This window comes from Brachyistius frenatus, unplaced genomic scaffold, assembly GCF_029030835.1.
Source record: "Brachyistius frenatus isolate BFR_SWC_R1_liver_20210118 unplaced genomic scaffold, ASM2903083v1 Contig_15, whole genome shotgun sequence".
Classification (NCBI taxonomy): domain Eukaryota; kingdom Metazoa; phylum Chordata; class Actinopteri; family Embiotocidae; genus Brachyistius; species Brachyistius frenatus.
Genome location: NW_027210614.1, coordinates 4,998,332 through 5,017,444, shown reverse-complemented (window position 1 = coordinate 5,017,444; position 19,113 = coordinate 4,998,332). Strand labels below are relative to the sequence as shown.

The following is a 19,113-nucleotide window of genomic DNA, read 5'->3' as shown; positions in this document are numbered from 1 at the left end:
CAAAGAATTTCCTACCATAAATCACTGTACATGAACTCATACAATTACAACTGGCGCAGGCGGTGCAGTCCTGAAACAGCAGAACTGGTCTGCCGTTAAGGAGACGCTCATAGCTACACACAGGCCTCAGCTGACAGGAACGTTGGACTGAGTTTGTAGTAAAATGGGGGGTTTGTGTTAAAACAGAGCCATACTTTACCATTATGTTAAATGTGTCTATTTTTACAGGACCGCCAACCAAGGTTTCTGTCACCAGAGGAGTATGCCATACAGTAGCAGTCTGTTTTTAAACACCAGACGAGCTGTGCTGTCTCAGGGGTCTTTTTTTTTTTTTTTTTTTTTTTTTAAATGATGTGATTTTCAGGCTTTTTCCTTCAGAATTTAACCGCTTGAACAGACAAGTGCTATTCATGCCACTTTCAAGCTACCTTTTTACTCCTTTTTTATGAGCTATCCTTCACTTGAAGGGATTAGTGTGGGGAAAAACATTCTGAGATGCCAAAATTGTTTAATACGTTATAAACACAGGACGGTGTGAGACTGACCTGTTTCAAAAAATGCACACCCACAAACACACCAGCTCCCTTTAATTATTCAGATCACCCACTTCCATCCATTGTGTCATCATGACTTTTCATTTACTCACATATGGGGCTGTACATACAGGAGTTTAACTTTAGAAAGTCATAAAAGTCTCTGATGGACGTTTTGTCAGTTATTCAGTCTGATTCTTCAACATTTTAAAGAGGCTGCCAGAGCCGAGTCAGCACCTCTGCTTCCTGAATCCCATTTCAACATATTGTAAAATAGACCCTTTACAAGCTTCTCTTTTGATAGCGCTAGCCAATAACATTACAGACTGTACAGTGGAATCTGGACCTCCTCATAAGTCTCTGTGCAGCACTGTGTTCACTGCTCCGACAGCAGCCGGGGGTACGAGGGTGGAGAGGACACAGCAAGCAGCAGTGACACCACTTTATTTACCTTTTGTTGTTTAAATTGAGAAAACCTGAGTTCCACTTACACACAAAACACAACCTCTCCTATGACTGCGCTGCATTCTTGTCTATTGAGGCTAATTGGTCATATCTGTATCTTCTTCCCATCTGTGCAACTGTTGACAACAAGTGAAAAATCATGTCACGAGAAGAAAGAAAGCCTTGTTCATTTATTCTGACAGCCTGATATCAAAACTGGAGGATAGCATTAAGACAGTGAAAGCATGAAGAAAGTGCTGATTAAACAAAGAGGATGCGATCAGGCAACATCCAAGTCCATCACAATTAGACGGTTTTAACAGAACTGTTTATGTTTTTAGAGGATTTTCCTAAAAGGACATTTTCGCTGATTAAAGCTAAAACAAATGCCAGTTGATTACTGAATGGCCATGATGTGATGCAGGGTGAAAAATTAACACCACCCACAAACCACTGTTACAAAAATCTATCAACCTACAACTTTGGCGGATGGCCAGACATTATTTGGACATTTTTTCCGTTTTAAAAATCCAATTCACCACAGTAAGAGCTCAGCTCTGCTGTGGTCACAGCCACATGTAACACATCTAGAAGAAAGAAAGAGAAGAAAGCATTGGGCAACATTTCAGACTTATAGATGATGAGTCTTATTGTCCTACTACATTTGGTATAAACTATAGAATTTCTTACACTGAATGGGATTTTACAGTTTGACAACAGATGTCTTTACAGAGGAATTCCTTTGGATTACTGCTGTATTCCTTTTCAAAATTTTGACAAAAATGCATGCACAAAACAATCCCTGTTCAGAAAAGGAAGACAGTAAACAATGATCTGCACCTCATTTGAATTTGAGGCCGATGCATAATGTCAGCATAAAGATTCCTGTGGCTCAAATGTGACAGATCCACACACATTTACTCTGAATGTTTCAGGGTGAGGAAGAGGTGGGTGGTCGTGATGGTTGTCTGCATGTACATCCATCTACTCTGCTATCTATAGTGGATTTGTGATTTCCAAGTTGGCAGCAACAAACAGCGGAGTGTCAGGCAGATGGAGCATCTTTCAAAAAAACAAACTAAAATATTATCTGCAGACCTGACATATGCTGATACAGACTGTTTCTCTTCTATTTGCTTGAAAGGTTAAATGTGTGGGAAAATTGTTTTAATTTCAGATCATATACACCACTTCTTCTCTCTTGAATGACCAATTTCAGGTGGCAAAGTAGAGCAAAAACATTTCTCCTGATTTTAAAAAACACAAGGTAACAATCTGACTGACGCAGCTTATCCAAGGCTGCATCCATGTTTTGTTTTAAAAGATATAGCTTTTGCTCAGTTTAAAACTAGCGTTCACACTCCTATGGCATTTCTTTAAAAAAAAAAATGGAGACCCTTAAAAACGCTGCCGACCCTGGTTTGAAGGATTGCGTTTTAGTCTTGACAGACAGAATGGGAGGCTTTTGGAAACGATGACACAGACAAACATCCACGTTTGCTTCCTGATTGGGTCGAATCAGTCACAACGTGTCTCACTGATACATCATGCCCCGATCACATGAACCTTTTCCAAAAGAGGAAAAACTGCATCAGCTTTGATGAACAGTTGTTAATTGAACATGTTCAAAGCCAGCAGATGTTGCGTGGTTAAATTTAGCATTTCATAGTACGCTACTGCCTACACGTGCAGGTGGGAAGCCATTATTCAAATATTTTGTGAAAACTACATTTTATTAGCACTACAATGAGCTCTGGTGTTGTGATGATGTCGGCTCCCCAACTGTTTCCCCCAACGTTAACCTGCACCAAACCTTGTCCTAACCCGCAACCCATAGGAGACACAACTGTGATGGGAAGGGAACCTGAAGTGGCAGTGATCAGACTTCCACGTCTCACTAATGCTTAAACCTAACCAACACGGCAGGTCATAAAATCTGATGAGTATGTGTCACCGCTTTTAATGTGGCATTGGGTGTGCGTGAACGGTCATGTGACGTGTTTTCAGGCGTGTTAGTATGGACAGAGATTAGTTCTGAAACGGTGCTAAAGCACTTGAGTGAACAGAGATCGTTTTATTTTTAAAACATTGATTTCAAATTAAAAGGTTTTACTGGATTCTAACTTGGCTGTATGTGTAAATGTGAGCGTGAATGGCTGCCTGTCTTTTGTCTGTCTCTTTGTGTTGGCTCTGTGGTGGACTGCCGATCAGTCCAGGGGGGAATCCCGCCTTCGCCCAAAAGTCAGCTTGGATAGGCTTCAGCCTTCCGTGACCTTGTTCACAATAAAGCAGGTATAAATAATGAATTGATGGATGGAAGTTTTCGTGTGGACTTAGCTTGAGTCATCTGGTACAAAATATCTACGGGTGGTTGAATATAAAAAATAATATTCAAACTGTGAATCCTGACAAAGACATTTCAGTTGGATCAAAGTGCAGCTACATTGAAAGAGAAATAGCAAGAAGCTTACACTTGAGGTGAACAAGTCAAGTCATAAACAGCGCGCATCACTTCTACAGAAACATTATCAGGGAGTGGAAGAACAGCCCTCATGGGTGGTTGCTGTAGTTATATGTGTAATACTGGTCATTTGGTTTTTTTTAATTTTTTTTATTTGAATGTCCTTGCCAGATACCACCATGACCACCTACGCTCAATGGCAGGCCTATTTGAATAGTTTAGCCTGATAACGGGAAAACAAATTACTGCTGACCTGACTATGACGTTTTGAAGATGTCAACTTCAACGCAGCTACAATGGTTTGCCTCTCAGTGACAAACTGAATAAAAGAGGGCTGATCTGTTTTCTCTTGATATCAATTTTTTTTTTTTTAAAACCAGCTCTTTGAAAAGCTCTCGTCTCAGCGCTGGTCCTATAAACAATGGATATCCTCGTCACTAACAATTTTTCCATGAATACTCGTCATCTGCCCGGGAAGAAAATCATTATAAGAAGACAATAATCCGGTTTACAGCGCACACACAGATGTAACATGTTGATGTGTTTAACCATGAGGAACCTACAAATCACTCAGAGGGGGGACATAAAAAGATAAAAACACACAATAAATGTAAATACAAACAGGAGCTCTTAAAGCACAGATCAGGATGTGCCACTTCTTTCTTGTCTCAGTCTTTATCTCCTGGTATCTACACTACTGTCTGTCTGTTCACCACTGTCAGGCAGTCACTCGGTTTCAGAGCTCGCACATAATGGCTAACTCCTCCTGACTGGTGGAAATAAAAGCTGCCAAAACCCACCATTCCCCTGTTTTGGATCCAGTTGCTGTCTTTTTCTACACCCTTTTCCCCCGTCTCATCAATTCTTTTTTTTCCTGTCTTTTAATCACTGCTCCCTCTTTCTTTGTCCTTTCTAGAGGAACTAAATTACAGTTATTGGTTTAATTAACTGTTGGCTAAGCCTTTATTTACTACTGCGGCACCTATCAAGCGTCTCCATCCTTACTTTAGGCACATTTGGAGTTTGTAACGATCCCAGCAGCAGATTTACCCGTCAAATGTTTTAGTACTTTTTGAAACAACTGGTCATTCATGTCAGACAGGCGGATAAGAGCAGGCTGTTCATTTCTAGCCACTGATTGCCACATTTTCCAGCTGAATTGACAACTGCCACTGGCACGTTTATCAGCCGGAGTTAGCCGACTAATTATGTTAATGTTAGCTTTGTGCATTGGTTTAAACTGCCGTCTCCAGCTACTGTTTCAATTTAATGTAGAGCTGACTAAACTATAATTTTGAAATGACAATCCAGCACAGCCGTCTATAAATATGCACTTGAAGGCTGCACATGTGATGCCATGCCAACAGATGGAGGCTGAGGTTTACAGGTAGCAGGCATCCTCAGCAGTTAATGATTCATGAAAACGTGAAAATAGAGGAAGAGCAATGTTCTCATTTTACCAAGAAGAGACACTGAGCCCTATACCATGATAAGGAGAAATGTAAGGTCAAACTTTTACCCATTTGATGGCGCACCTTACATATTTGGACAAGCAAGGCAGATGTGAGATTCATGCTTTAGAAGTGAAGTGAAACTGCAACTTTGCAGTTCTCATAAGAAGGAAATCAGACTGACATTTATAACAAAGCTAAAGACAAGAAATCCAGGCTTTAAACAGCTCTCTACAGGCTGCGGTGTGAACCATTTCATGTTTTTCTCCAGTTTATGACAGCCTTTTAATAAACATAATTTCCCAAAAGCCAAACTGTGTCTGAAATCAGCCTTTGTTCACTCATTCACAACTCTATATATAGTGGACTCTCAATAGTGACCAGTAGAGTTAGACTTTCGGAAACTCACCTATCATTTTGCAACATCCCTGTCAGCTGCAGAGAACATTTGACATCTATAAAATGCAGCCAAGTGCATTGTGGGACTGTTAGCAGAATGTGTGCCGTGAACACTACGTTTGATTCATTGTGAAATATCTGAGGGCCTTGGCGGATACATTTACACACTCAGACTTCAGACAGTCAAATAAAACGGTGGACAGCAAGTTTAGTGCACTATGAAGTAGACAGGAAGTGACTTCAGACTCAGTCTCAGACATTCACAGGACAAGTGTCGAGGCTCAACAGAAGAGCGATAATAACGAAAAGCAACTTTAGGAAGAAGAAAACATCGGCGAGTTTTATGGTTATGGACAAAACCTCGACCGACATGACATTTGTACGAGCGCTGTCAGTTTTTCAGTTTACAGTTTGTTATTGTTGTAGTGGATGCTAGAACGGAGCGGTGGATGTTAGTCCAAACTCTGATCCAGCATCCAGAACCAGCTTCTACCGAGTTGCAAAACAATACAGGGAGAGTGGATGTGCTGTGAATGAAGCTCTTTTCCTTGTTTTACCTCAAATCCAACAACATAATGTACTTTGAAACGATCTTTAGCCGTCGCAGTAAGGTTAGTTTACTGTAGGTAGGTCCTGACACGTCTCCCTGGAGGAACCAGATGAAACAGTAACTGTGTCTTTTCTCCCAAATTTACCATCAACTGTCCCCTGAGCAGGGCACCCGTCCCCACAACACGCACACACACACGCACACGCACGTTCCACCAGAACAACACTCTCTCTCTCCTGAGACTGTCAGCTATGAAGTTGTGTAACCCTGATGTAACTGCGGAACAGATGCATGATTCAAAAGAGTGTTTTTTTTATTAAACTGCACCCTCAAAAAACAAAACCCATGAAAAACAACAAGTGACACAACTTCTTTGGTATCTGTATTTACACCCTGAACCAGTGGAGCGTCTGTCAGAACTGATCATTATTTAAGAAGAGCACACACAGTCGATACTTCAAACAAAAACTGTATATCTGAAAAGGATTCAGTGCCCGGGGATCCCCAGCTTAATTTAAGCCTTTTATGGATTCAGTGTTTCCTCTGTGGAACTGCATTTTGTTAGTTAAAAATAACAGATCTGCACGCTGGCTGAAATTACATTATTTTGATATTATAAACATATCGAGCTACTGAGGCCTCAAGTGGTTTGTACTGCAGTTACATAACAGCAGGGAGTCTAATACATGTAATCGGTATTGTTTACCTATAAAGATTACAGGTATACTGCATGCATGTTACAGATGATGGTCTGTGTGTGTGTGTGTGTGTGTGTGTGTGTGTGTGTGTGTGTGTGTGTGTGTGTGTGTGTGTGTGTGTGTGTGTGTGTGTGTGTGTGTGTGTGTGTGTGTGTGTGCGCGCGCACTTGAGCGAGCTGGCAACGCTGTTGTGTCTTACTCCAGCACAGTGCAGGCTCCTGTGTTTGTTCTGCATTGTAAACGCTAAGTAAAGACAAAACACAGTCAACGCCTGTAATGCAATAACATCATCTTCACCGCTCACTGACAGACGATTTGGAACTGCTCCATTTTCTACTGTAAAACTAGCAACGCGCTCAGAGCCGGTGAAGTCACGCCGCTTCCAATGAAAGACAGATGTATTGATAAAGCCAAAGTTTGAGACATGCACAGGCAGGCAGAAGCTGAGCGCCAAGTGCAGCTGATAAAAGGCGACTGCAACTTTCACTCACGAGCTCTGGAACAGCCAGAGTCCCTAGTGAGCCCGGAAGAAGTCACTCCACAGTCCTGTGCCACATAGAGGGAACTAATCCAAACCTCTAGCTGCACAAAACACACTCAGAAATACCTGCAGTTTGAGGCTCTGACATACCTTTGACTGAAAGCTGAGCTCAATATCAACAGTGGTCAATGTGTGCATGAATCTGGCATGACCGCTTCCAGCATATGTTTGTGATTTGTTCTCAAACAATTATTCTTCCCCTCTCCCCTGTTCTTTGTCACAATAAATATAGTTCTTACTACTTGGACGATGATATATTTTTTTTCTAGGAAACGTGACACAGGTTGAGCTGTTTGTCATCAGACAAGTCACACACCTCATTTTAGAAAAAAACAAAAAAACACACTGTTTTCTACTTTGATTAATGCAAACAAGTCTGCAGCTTTTCACAAACAGATGACAGCTTTCTTAATGAAGTCAGTGTTTGTTGGTTCTTCCTGTGTTTCGGTGCCACTCTCCTCTATCTGCCATTTAGCTCCCCTTGCACCCCGCTGATTAGTAGGAAAGCAGACTCAACAGTGAGAAGCTGGCTTCTCAAGAGCTGGCAGGAAAAAAACCTCTTGGGTCTGTCCAATAAGGAAGACTATTTAATAGGACATCCTGACGAGGCAGCAGGCTCATGTTTGCAACATTATCCTCCTGTGTACAACAATACACTTACAGATCTGTGAAGTTGTAGCAAGTCCAGCTGCTGGGTGTCTCCCAAGGTTTCCTGTCATTTGACATACTGTGTTGTGAGTACAGCAGAAGAAAAGAGGGGGAAATTTCACTTTCAGTTCATCAGATACTCCTTTCTTAAACACTGATCCCAATAAGCACATTTCAAGAGATTATGATATGAATCAGTTTTAAAAGTAGAAGAGTGAGATTACGCCCTGTCGATGGTTAAACTTCACAAAACACTCAGCTCAAGTCTTGCTTCATATTCTCTTATTCTACACTGTAAGTCGATTTAATGACAGTAAACCTAAGAAATGCTCCAGAACACTGTTTCACTGTGAGCACTCATGAAAGATAGACAAACTTTCCCACTGAAGCATCTTGAAATCTCTGCTCAAAGACACAAGGAACATTTTGTGCACAGCTTTTCTATTGACCTCTAGAGACACATGGTGAAATTTCAGTGGTTTTTATTGGCCTACCAAAAAAGTTTGCAAGGAATTTGTCAGTAATGACGACATTAATTTTTTCACCGAACTATGGTGACAGCTCACAGGCACAAATACGACATTCAGAAAGTGTCGTTAGAGTGCCACAGGACACCATCTTATAAATGGAGGACTTTTCAGCTCATAATACTGCAATTGCAATTGGTGAGCGCTTTGATCTTCAGAATCTCAGTATCATTGGGGTGTTACAGAGCTGAAGAAGCCAGTTGAGCTCGTTTATCTGGTAAAGATGCCATCGCTGAGATGATTTAGAAGAGGGTATTTGAATTAGCTGCCATGATAGTGTGAGTACTGCTCAAGCTGGCAGGCTCAGAGTGGCTGGACTGCATGGAGCCTCTGAACGCGCCGCAGTGCTCCTGAGCGGCGATGACACAACAACACGTAGCTTTGTGAGGCGTAAAGTTGGACACAGACACTATCTGTGACCAGTAAGAGGGGGTAGTGGGAGTCCTGGCAGTGGAGTGCGGGATGCATATAAATACCCACTGAGGTTTTTGAGTTGAAAATCCAGCCGCTGCACATGGACACTGTAACATGCCAACATGTCAATGAAACTAAAAAGCTGAGCTAGAGAAACACCAGGAGGAACTGAAAGTGATTCTGACATTTTAGAGGTTGGTGGCCTCAATCAGTTGGTCAGGTTGACAGAAGATTTAGTGGGAAAATGTTAAATCATCAGTCAAGTCATCAACCAAGAAAAAAAATCAAATCATTCACTGTTTCCAACCCAGATGTGCACAATTCTCTGCTTCACCTCTGTATGTTTTGGACTATCAGTCAGCACTTTAGGCTCTGAAATCATATAATTAATTAGCATTTTAATCTATTTTATAGAAAAAACAATTTGTTAAGAAACAGCAGATAAACTGATTGTGAAACCTCAGTTGTAACCTGAAAAGGCAGCAACACTAGTTACTAAATCAGAATATCGCAATCACCAGTAAGTGTCTAAAAACATTGGATTTGATTTTAAAATTGGTTTCAGAGGGCAGAGGATCATGAAATTCAGTCCATCCGTGGAGAGTCTTTATGCAAGCAGAGTGCTTCTGAAAAATTCACTACACTAGTTAGAAAGTTTAGTTCATGACAGTAGAGAGAAATTTTTAAATGCCTCTGCTCTTTCAAACGTGCCGTTTTCCAGCATGTTACCTTTGTAGAACCATGTTTGTTTGAGCAGATTAAATGTCCTTCTGTGTAAAGACACCGGCCCTTCATCCATATTAATACTACTCGCAATCCAATGCCAGAGAAAATAGTTTATCAGGGAGTGTCACTTTGACCCCTTAGAAACCTCAAACACACACGCACACACACACACACACACACACACACACACACACACACACACACACACACACACACACACACACACACACACACACACACACACACACACAAAGTAGAGCTATCAGCCTAATGGAAAAGTAAAAGGGCTGCTTTGGTTGACTGGAGCAAAGCAAACACAGAGACAGATAGGACAAGACAAGAGACAGGTGGAATACACACAGGGCTTTCACACACACACCAAACCAGATCTAGAGGGGTAATAGAGGCAGCGCCCTGTGCACACAACTACGCACACAGAGCGCCTCATAGGTACACACTGCAGGATACATTGGCCTTCATTAGCACACACACAGTTAACACCAGGAAGTGACAGTCCGTCTCTCTCAGAGAATACAGTGCCTTGTCTTACTCTACACGTGGAGACCTGGGGGATATTTAACTTGCATTTCACGCATGACGTAGTGCTGCATGTACAGGCTGGGAGTATCATGAATGGAATCCACGCCTCCATATGCATCGAGCATGTCCTACCAGGTATTATTTCTGCGGCCCGTTGGCATAACTATGAAGAACTACTTAACAAGTTGAAATAGTTAAACAAGTTGTTGTCAACTAACTACATGACACACAAAGGAAGATCCACAGGTCTGAGAGAAACTGACTGACTGCCCGTGTATTAGGTACGCCTGTCTTAAATTCATTCAGTTCAAAACAACAGTCCTGCCATAAATAATGAAGGTTATAATGTTCAGTTTATATTTAAACTGTTTTAGAGTGATGTTGAAATAACTGTGTTCGTGTTGGAGCATGCAGTCTGAGATGAGTTTCTAAGTAGGCCTTTTTTTTATAATTGATTTCTTGTCCGCCAGTTTCCAAGGTGATGTCTTCATATATCTCAAAAGATATTCAGTTTAATATCATTTAAGAAAATGGAAACCAGTGAATTTGTAAATGTGGAGAGCTGATAGCACAGTCGGAAATGATTATTTTCACAAACTGATTAATGTCCTTTAATCCAACATAATGTCTTGAAATATAATTTGTCTGGACAAATGCCCAGAACAAAAGTCTCATGATTTACATGACAAAGAAAGATTTGAGATGCTGGATTCAGAACATGTTTTTAATTTCTACTTGAGAAATGAGAAAACTATTAGGAATTATCATATTTTTCTTTCAAATGTTAATTTGTTCAGCTCTGTGGTCCAATATTCAGCCCACACTGAAAAGTACAAGGAGTGGACAAAATCGTTGAAATATAAAGTTGAATGACTCAAACTGTTTCAACAAAAACTGCAGAGCTCTGTTGTAGATGGCATTAGTTTGAGATACACAAGCCTTCAAATCACAATGTAAAGATGTTTCTGATCAGCAGAGACTTCAGTAGATCTGGACATCACAGCAGTGAAGTTCAACTAAACCTCTGTTGTTCTCACGGCAGAATTGGACTAATGTTTAATCCACCTTTTAAAGACAGCAGCGTGTATGAGTGCTTTAACCCGGCGATAATCTGCACACTTCCTGATCTCTGCTCATTTCTGGGGAGCAGCAGCAGCTTGTGCTGACGTGCTCTATAGGCTAAACCCCCCCTCCCGGCCCTGCGAGCCAGGCCAGCAGCCTAATATTAATAACAATCACTCGGCATGCTTTCACCTTTACACGGCTCGCACATTAACCGGCACGGCCACCGTAAAGTGGTTCCCAGGCTGCCCGGTGCGGACGTGCTCCGCTACCACTGCCACGGGAAGGCAATCACCGGCACAGCGGGAGGTCTGTGCACGCCGACCGGCCAGCACCGCCACCCTGCTGCCCTTGTCCACATTCATCTCCACCAAATCAATGCCTGCCCACTGATACGAGCAGGCCCTTTATCACACTCCTCAGAGCATCGTGCAGCCGCAAAATCGAGCCCGAGAAGAAAAGAGGCAGAGCAGCGCCGAGCACGCCGCTCCATCTTCGCTTTGTCCTGGAAGAAAACGTCCACACGGACACCGAGGCGGACCGTGTGGCCAGAAAAAGCAGTCGAGGAAAGGGAATCCTACCTTTCGACTCAGCGCTGTCCCCGAGTAGAAGTAGTAGGCTATCCCCAGCACCCACAGCACCGCGAAACACAACAATATCCTTGATTTCCTCCGCATGTCTCCCTGTTTTTTCCGCCCGTCCGCGTGCCTGTGTGTGTCGCGGCTCTCGGCTCTGGCTGTAGCAGCTCGTCCCGTCGGCTGTGTCCGTGCAGGGCGCTTCGCCGTGCGGCGTCGGCAGGCTTCGTCAGTCGGTCAGGGGGAGCGGAGGGGGCAGGAAGCAGCGAGCCAGCATCAGCGGGGTTAGAGGGCAAAGGCTAGCTGACTCTAATCCAATCAAACACCGGCTCAGGCAGCCCTGGAGGAGGGCCGGGGCTGGCAGCGAGTCGAGCCGAGCCGTGCCGTGCCGTGCGGTTCCGTGCTAGAGCCGAGTGACGGGGGAGGTGGGGACAGTCCCTGTAGGAAATGGTTGTTGTAAATTTTCAGTTATGTGGGTTTGAGCTGTTGGGAGAGGATCTGTGGTCATCATGGTTTCACTGTCTGTGTGGAGCCGATAGGGGTGCCAGAGACACATTAAACCGGGTTAAAAAGCACAAGACAAAAGCATTTGGGATTTCATTGCTCTAAAGCTGACAACTTCTCATATGTTGGTTCCATTGGAGCAGTGTTAAAAACCTAAACAACATTTTATAATTGTTCACTATGGCATAATTGTATCTAACCCAGCCTTCAATCCCTTCTGATTTGCAACCACATCAAGGTTGCAAAAATGAGTAGACAATCATGAAAAAGAAAGATTAGAACTACAGTTGAGAACATGACTTGATTAATCTGATACAAGAAAATAATGAGATCAGTTGTTGGTGTGTAAATATGTTTTACACTTTTTCACACTTCTCAGTTGTGAGGATTTGAAGCTTTTCTGTGGTTTGTGTTGCAAAAATGCGTTTTGTTGACCGAACAGTCTTACCACAGAGTCCATTAAGTGGCTGCACTGGGGCTTTCGGTCTCATCACAGGATCTTCATCATCACATGAGTCATGGTGCTGTACCAGTTAATATTTCCATGTCTCTGAACCCTGTAGGAACATCTCATTCATGCTAGTTCAACGCTTGAAGTTTAAAGTTAATTCTTGACCTTGGAAACAGCAAAAAACAATCTCATCTTAAAGTCCATTTAGTGGGCTGTATTTTGGTTTTGGACTTCAGACAAACAAGCAGTTTGATAGCATCACTGTGAGGTTCAGGAGACTGTGATCGCCTCTTTTCACTACTTAAATCATCATTCAAGGAAAACGTCAGTTTGCCTATCAATGACAAGATTAATCATTAGTTCACAGCCTGAAGTAGAATGTCAAACCAAACAATCACAGCCGTCATGATGAGCTCCTCAGCCCTCAGTGACTGCAGCACCACTTGCTGCACATCAAAAGTGAGTCTGGGTGTATAACCAGTTTGGATCACACATGCTGGGTCTCAACATGAAATACACTTAACTGAAACTTGAATTTTAACCTCACCTCATCAGTCATTTAAATCAATCATCAGTGCTCACAGACGCCTCCTATAAAAACAGGGGAGGGCCAGATCACCAACTGCTTTCATACACTAACTAACTAGCAGGTCTTTTTCTGCATCCAAAGTGAAAATGTAAGTAAAGGTTATTTGGAGCATTTAAAAAGAGTTAAAAAAAAAAAAATTAAATATTCCCTCACACTGCCATCTAATTTCCAATTCTAGTTTTTTAATTTTTGTACATGGGCAGAAAACAGGTGCAGCTTTTCACCATACATTATCTTATTCACTGGAGGTATTTATGTGCAGTTAATGCCTGTGCCTCAGATAACTGCTTAAATCAGAGATTGAACACAGGAATAAGGCTGATGAGGGACATGCTCTTATCTCAGGTAGCCCAACAATATTAGCATACCAAACTATGACTATGTTAAAGTGTCTCAGATTATGATATGACCTGTCCTAATTATGAGGAAGTTATGAGGAAGTAAATAAAGGTGTTGATCCATTTTTTTATGGTGTCCCTGAAAACTATGTAACATCACCTTTTTGCTGCCAACTTCAAACTAGTGAGAAGAAATAAAGCGAAATTTACAAAAAAATCTGTCATGAAAGAAGCAAAAATGTCATATACAAGTAAGAGGAAGCATGATGTGCTTCTTAATCTAGGAGCTCGTGAAACTGACAGTGTTAAAACAATTTGAAAGCTCAGTTCAAATAGATTTTTCTATGGTCTGTAGCACTCAGATAAAGGAGACACCTCTGGCTAAACTAAAAGGTCTGCTTCCTGTTCTGCATGGTTCAATCTGCCTCTGACATTTTTCATTTTAATGGTGACAAAATGAGTTTTTGACTGGAGAACAAAATGCCCCATAGTCCAAGGGGGAAAAAAAAAATGCTTTCAATACCAACGTTGTGCTGTGCCTTCAAAGGTGTCCCAGTAGTATTACACAGACACCCCCCCCCCCCCCACACACACACACACACACACATTTATTGCTGCTGTCGTTACGGTGGCCTGAGAGGGGACTTGGTGTGTTTATGTTACCTACAGTAGTGTTGGTGCATGGATGGGTGGAGCTGAGTGGGCGAGATGGGTGGAGCAGTAAGAAGCAGAGAAACAGATGTGCAAATTTAGCAACACAGAGGTAAAAACAGTTTTTGTATCTTTTGCCCTTTGCCTCAAATGTCCTGAAAACTGTTATGAGGGTCTCAAATTACACTGGAAGAGGGTCAGCTTGGCTTTTCAAGAACTCAACTTGTCTCATAAATAAAGATCAGAGGCAGCTCATGACATCTTGTTGCCTTTGATCATGGCTGTGAAACTGTCCGACATGTTGACTTATGCAGTATGCAGATGTCACATCACGTTTATCTATGTTACTTATGTTTTTTTCCTTCTTTGTCTTGCTTGATCAGTTTAATAAACGTATCCCATCGCTTTAAGTAGATATTTAAAATAAGAACAATGTGCTTGTATTTCATTTTTTACTAGTATAATAATAGTATTCTGTAAGAACACAATCTTATACAAATTGTAGTTAGCTTTGGCTTTTGGGTTAAAACCTGAATCTAGAAAACTGTCATTGAAACACTACTGGCAGGGAAAGTATCAATACTTCAACTCAAACTGCAAAATAAACTGTTTTGACTGTTCAACTGTTTAGAACTGTTTTAATTGTTCGTAGAATCTTTGAATCGTTCCAAATAACAGTTCACATACGTCTGCCTGTTATCACTATATAAATGTACAGTGGTGTGAAAAAGTGTTTGCCTCCTTCCTGATTTCCAATTTTTTTGCATGTCTGTCACACTTAAATGTTTCAGATCATCAAACAAATTTCAATATTAGTCAAAGATAACACAAGTAAACACAAAATGCAGTTTTTAAATGAAGGTTTTTATTATTAAGGGAGAAAAAAAAATCCAAACCCACATGGCCCTGTGTGGAAAAAGTGTTTGACCCCTCCTGATAAAACATAACTTAACTGTGGTTTATCACACCTGAGTTCAATTTCTCTAGCCACACCCAGGCCTGATTACTGACACACCTGTTCTCAATCAAGAAATCACTTCAATAGGACCTGCCTGACAAAGTGAAGTAAACCAAAAGATCCTCAAAAGCTAGACATCATGCCGAGATCCAAAGAAATTCAGTAACAAATGAGAAAGAAAGTAATTGAGATCTATCAGTCTGGAAAAGGTTATAAAGCCATTTCTAAAGCTTTGGGATTCCAGCGAACCACAGTGAGAGCCATTATCCACAAATGGTGAACCTTCCCGGGAGTGGCCGGCCGACCAAAATTACCCCAAGAACGCAACAACGATTCTTTCGAGAGGTCACAAAAGACCCCACAACAACATCCAAAGAACTGCAGGCCTCACTTGCCTCAGTTAAGGTCAGTGTTCATGACTCCACCATAAGAAAGACACTGGGCAAAAATGGCCTGCATGGCAGAGGTCCAAGACGAAAACCACCACTGAGCAAAAAGAACATTAAGGCTCGTCTCATTTTTGCCAGAAAACATCTTGATGATCCCCAAGACTTTTGGGAAAATACTCTGTGGACTGACGAGACAAAAGTTGAACTTTTTGGAAGGTGTGTGTCCCATTACATCTGGCGTAAAAGTAACACCGCATTTCAGAAAAAGAACATCATACTCACAGTAAAATATGGTGGTGGTAGTAGTGTGATGGTCTGGGGCTGTTTTGCTGCTTCAGGACCTGGAAGACTTGCTCTGATAAATGGAACCATGAATTCTACTGTCTACCAAAAAATCCTGAAGGAGAATGTCCGGCCGTCTGTTCGTGACCTCAAGCTGAAGCCAACTTGGGTTCTGCAGCAGGACAATGATCCAAAACACACCAGCAAGTCCACCTCTGAATGGCTGAAGAAAAACAAAATGAAGACTTTGGAGTGGCCTCGTCAAAGTCCTGACCTGAATCCTATTGAGATGCTGTGGCATGACCTTAAAAAGACGGTTGGTGCTGGAAAACCCTCCAATGTGGCTGAATTACAACAACTCTGCAAAGATGAGTGGGACAAAATTCTTCCACAGCTGTAAAAGACTCATTGCAAGTTATCGCAAACGCTTGATTGCAGTTGTTGCTGCTAAGGATGGCCCAACCAGTTATTAGGTTTAGGGGGCAAACACTTTTTCACACAGGGCCATGTGGGTTTGGATTTTTTTTTCTCCCTTAATAATAAAAACCTTCATTTAAAAACTGCATTTTGTGTTTACTTGTTATCTTTGACTAATATTGAAATTTGTTTGATGATCTGAAACATTTAAGTGTGACAAACGTGCAAAAAAATAAGAAATCAGGAAGGGGGCAAACACTTTTTCACACCACTGTACATGTACACCACACACCAGTAGAGGTAGATTGTTCAGCAAAGGAAAATCAAGTGCTGCAACAAAGACAATCACAGTCTGTATGTCAGGCAGGAGGCCTCCAATTAACAAAAATAATTAGCTTAAGTCACAAATCTTTTAAACCAGTGATGAAGTCACAGTGAAATATAATCCAAGTACAGGTGTGTCAACATTAGCTGAGCAGGGAGAATTCTGTAAAACTTACTGCTGCCAAAAAAAAAGGATTTTCTTCTTTAGGTCTGGAAAGTAGAGCGATGAGTCAGAGTTGGAAATATTTCAGGGAGAGTGAATTGTGCATGTATTGTTCGAGGATTCATGATCTTGGGCTGCTTTGCTCGTGACAAAGTTACTTGATCCAGAAACATAGTAGGACCTTCACCAAGTCAGTTACAATTAGTTGGTTCTGTGGGTTATCTGGCCACATAATAGCCTGTTTTTCCATTTAGAGATACAGTATCTTGTTCACTTCATAGTAATAAATGAATATTGCACATATAGTGATACATTTTTCTTACCGTACGCCAATCAGCCATTATGTGAGCAGTGATCTTTACATATCAGACAGTTTTGGATATTACACAGGCATTAACACATTCACAACATTTGAATAACTGCCAATTGTGTAAGCAGCATATTGTATCTTACTCACATAGGGGAACTGAAACCATTATTTTACAAACTCTGCTGTTTTATAAAACCTGGTAACTAAACCTTGCAGCAAGTCTTTTCTGCATAAAGTGACAAAGCAGGAGAGTGAAAGGTCAACTAAAGACGAAGCCTGTTCAGTTCTCAGACCTCGGTGTCCTACAGAGTTTCTTAGGGAACAAACAGATGAATCACAACAAAAATGATTCTGATATCTTTGGTGGGGGAGGTGGGAAGATGAATTGTGAACTACAGACGGGCGACAAATTAAAGTAAAAACCTTAATAACATAACAAATACGGATGCTTCACACAGTTGCACTGCATAATGCAATAAAGCTGTTAAAATCCAATCAGGCTCTGATGCAAGGTGGTGAGAGTGACTTTGAAGGAGGATTCATTGTTAAACATTCAGTCACAAACAGCTTAACAGGCTTTTTTGTAAACAGGAACTGAGACTGAAGTGAAATCTGCATTTAGGTCCAAAGACATCAATAAACATGGTTGGACTTTGTGGTCGACAGCACACGTTGGATGACCGTGATGCTCTTTCATTGGTGCAATATTTAAGACACAACAGAAGAGAACGTCCAGCTCAGGTGACTGAGATGTCAATGCAGAATGTGAGCCGACTGTCAGTAAGAAGAGTCCGTACATAAAGAGGGTTTATTACAGAAGGGTTACAGCACATGAACCCCTCATTATCATTATGAAGATGAATGCAGATTTCAGAGTTCAGAGGTAAGAAAGATGTGGACAAAAATGATAATGTTCAGATGAGTCATCCTTCCAGGATGACAATGCTCCCATCCATGGAGCCCGATGGGTCACTCAATGGTCTGATGAGAAGGAAAATAATGTGAATGATATGCCATGGCCTTCAGTCACCAGACCGATGTGTTCAACGGTGCTCACCACCACCATTATAAAACACAGAGGGAGCAAAAAGTTTTCGGAAGAATGGTGTTCTGTCCCTTTCGTAGAGTCCAGAGACTTGGAGAATCAATGCCAAGGTGTGTTGAAGCTGTTCTGGCAAAAACACGGTAGTCCAACACTTCACCAAGACGCTTGATGCTGGTTTTTCCATGAATTTGTCTGCATATGCCTCAATTGTGGAGCTTTTACTGAGGCGAAAGGCTTTTTGAGGAAACAAGTTTCCATTTTCTTAAACTCATCTTTCCTACTCTTGTTTCGTAAATTAACTTTTGTCTATTTCTGAGCATTCGTGCAAAACCTGTAGAGTTTTCAGTGTCATCACTGTACTGTATTTTGTACACAGGCACAGAGGCCAAGAGTGTCTTTTATTCATTTAAACTTTATATTATGTGTTTATCTGACAGCTACATTCACAGCTGAAAAAAAAAAAAAGTAAGTTAATCGACATTGAATTACTGTGGACACGAGGTCATTTATTTTGCTAAGTAATAATTTCTGCAGATTCTTGAAGAGCTTGACGTCATCCTGACTGGTTTAGACAGTTTTTTGCATGAATGTTTACAATGTCCATTTAAACGATCATTTTACAGCATGAATGCTGCCACTTTCTGCTAGCCTTTGTATCAACAGCTCAGTTGATCTATTGGCAGTAAAATATAACAATTTTCAGATAAGTTTAACAAAACATAATGCAACTCAGGGGTGTTGCACAATGACAGATTTAGAGTAAGTTTTATATACCTTCATTAGTAAATAGGAGCCCTTTCCCACTCATTATATAGTCTCAGCAGCTGCACACAGAGCAGTAAATCCAAAAAGTTAATGACAATGGTAGGACAAGAGTGTTTTTAAATGAGTTGTAATAATGGAAACAGTAGCAGCGCCTATCCTGCGAACCTCATGTAGTGTTTCATAATGTAAAAACCCCAAATCCCATAATCCAATTAATGACTACCTGTTTATTTCACAGTATTATGACTCATTTATTTGATCCATTAATGTTTTTTTTGTTTCTGATAAAACAAAACAGTCCATTCGTGTTTTTTGTTGGAAAAGCAGAAACTGTGGGGCTTTTCAAATACAGGCACAA

The 19,113-nt window shown here is 41.3% G+C and overlaps 1 protein-coding gene across 2 annotated transcripts in view; it reads right to left on the bottom strand.

Moving 5' to 3' along the window:
* galnt2 (UDP-N-acetyl-alpha-D-galactosamine:polypeptide N-acetylgalactosaminyltransferase 2) overlaps positions 1 to 11,982 on the bottom strand; it is a 52,964-nt gene extending 40,982 nt beyond the window's left edge. For both annotated transcript variants that reach the window (XM_069693725.1, XM_069693726.1), the window contains exon 1: positions 11,576 to 11,982. In XM_069693725.1, the coding sequence (XP_069549826.1) occupies positions 11,576 to 11,671 (96 nt within the window). In that variant the 5' untranslated portion in view covers positions 11,672 to 11,982. The remainder of the gene's footprint in view (positions 1 to 11,575) is intronic.
* Positions 11,983 to 19,113: the final 7,131 nt, after the last annotated feature.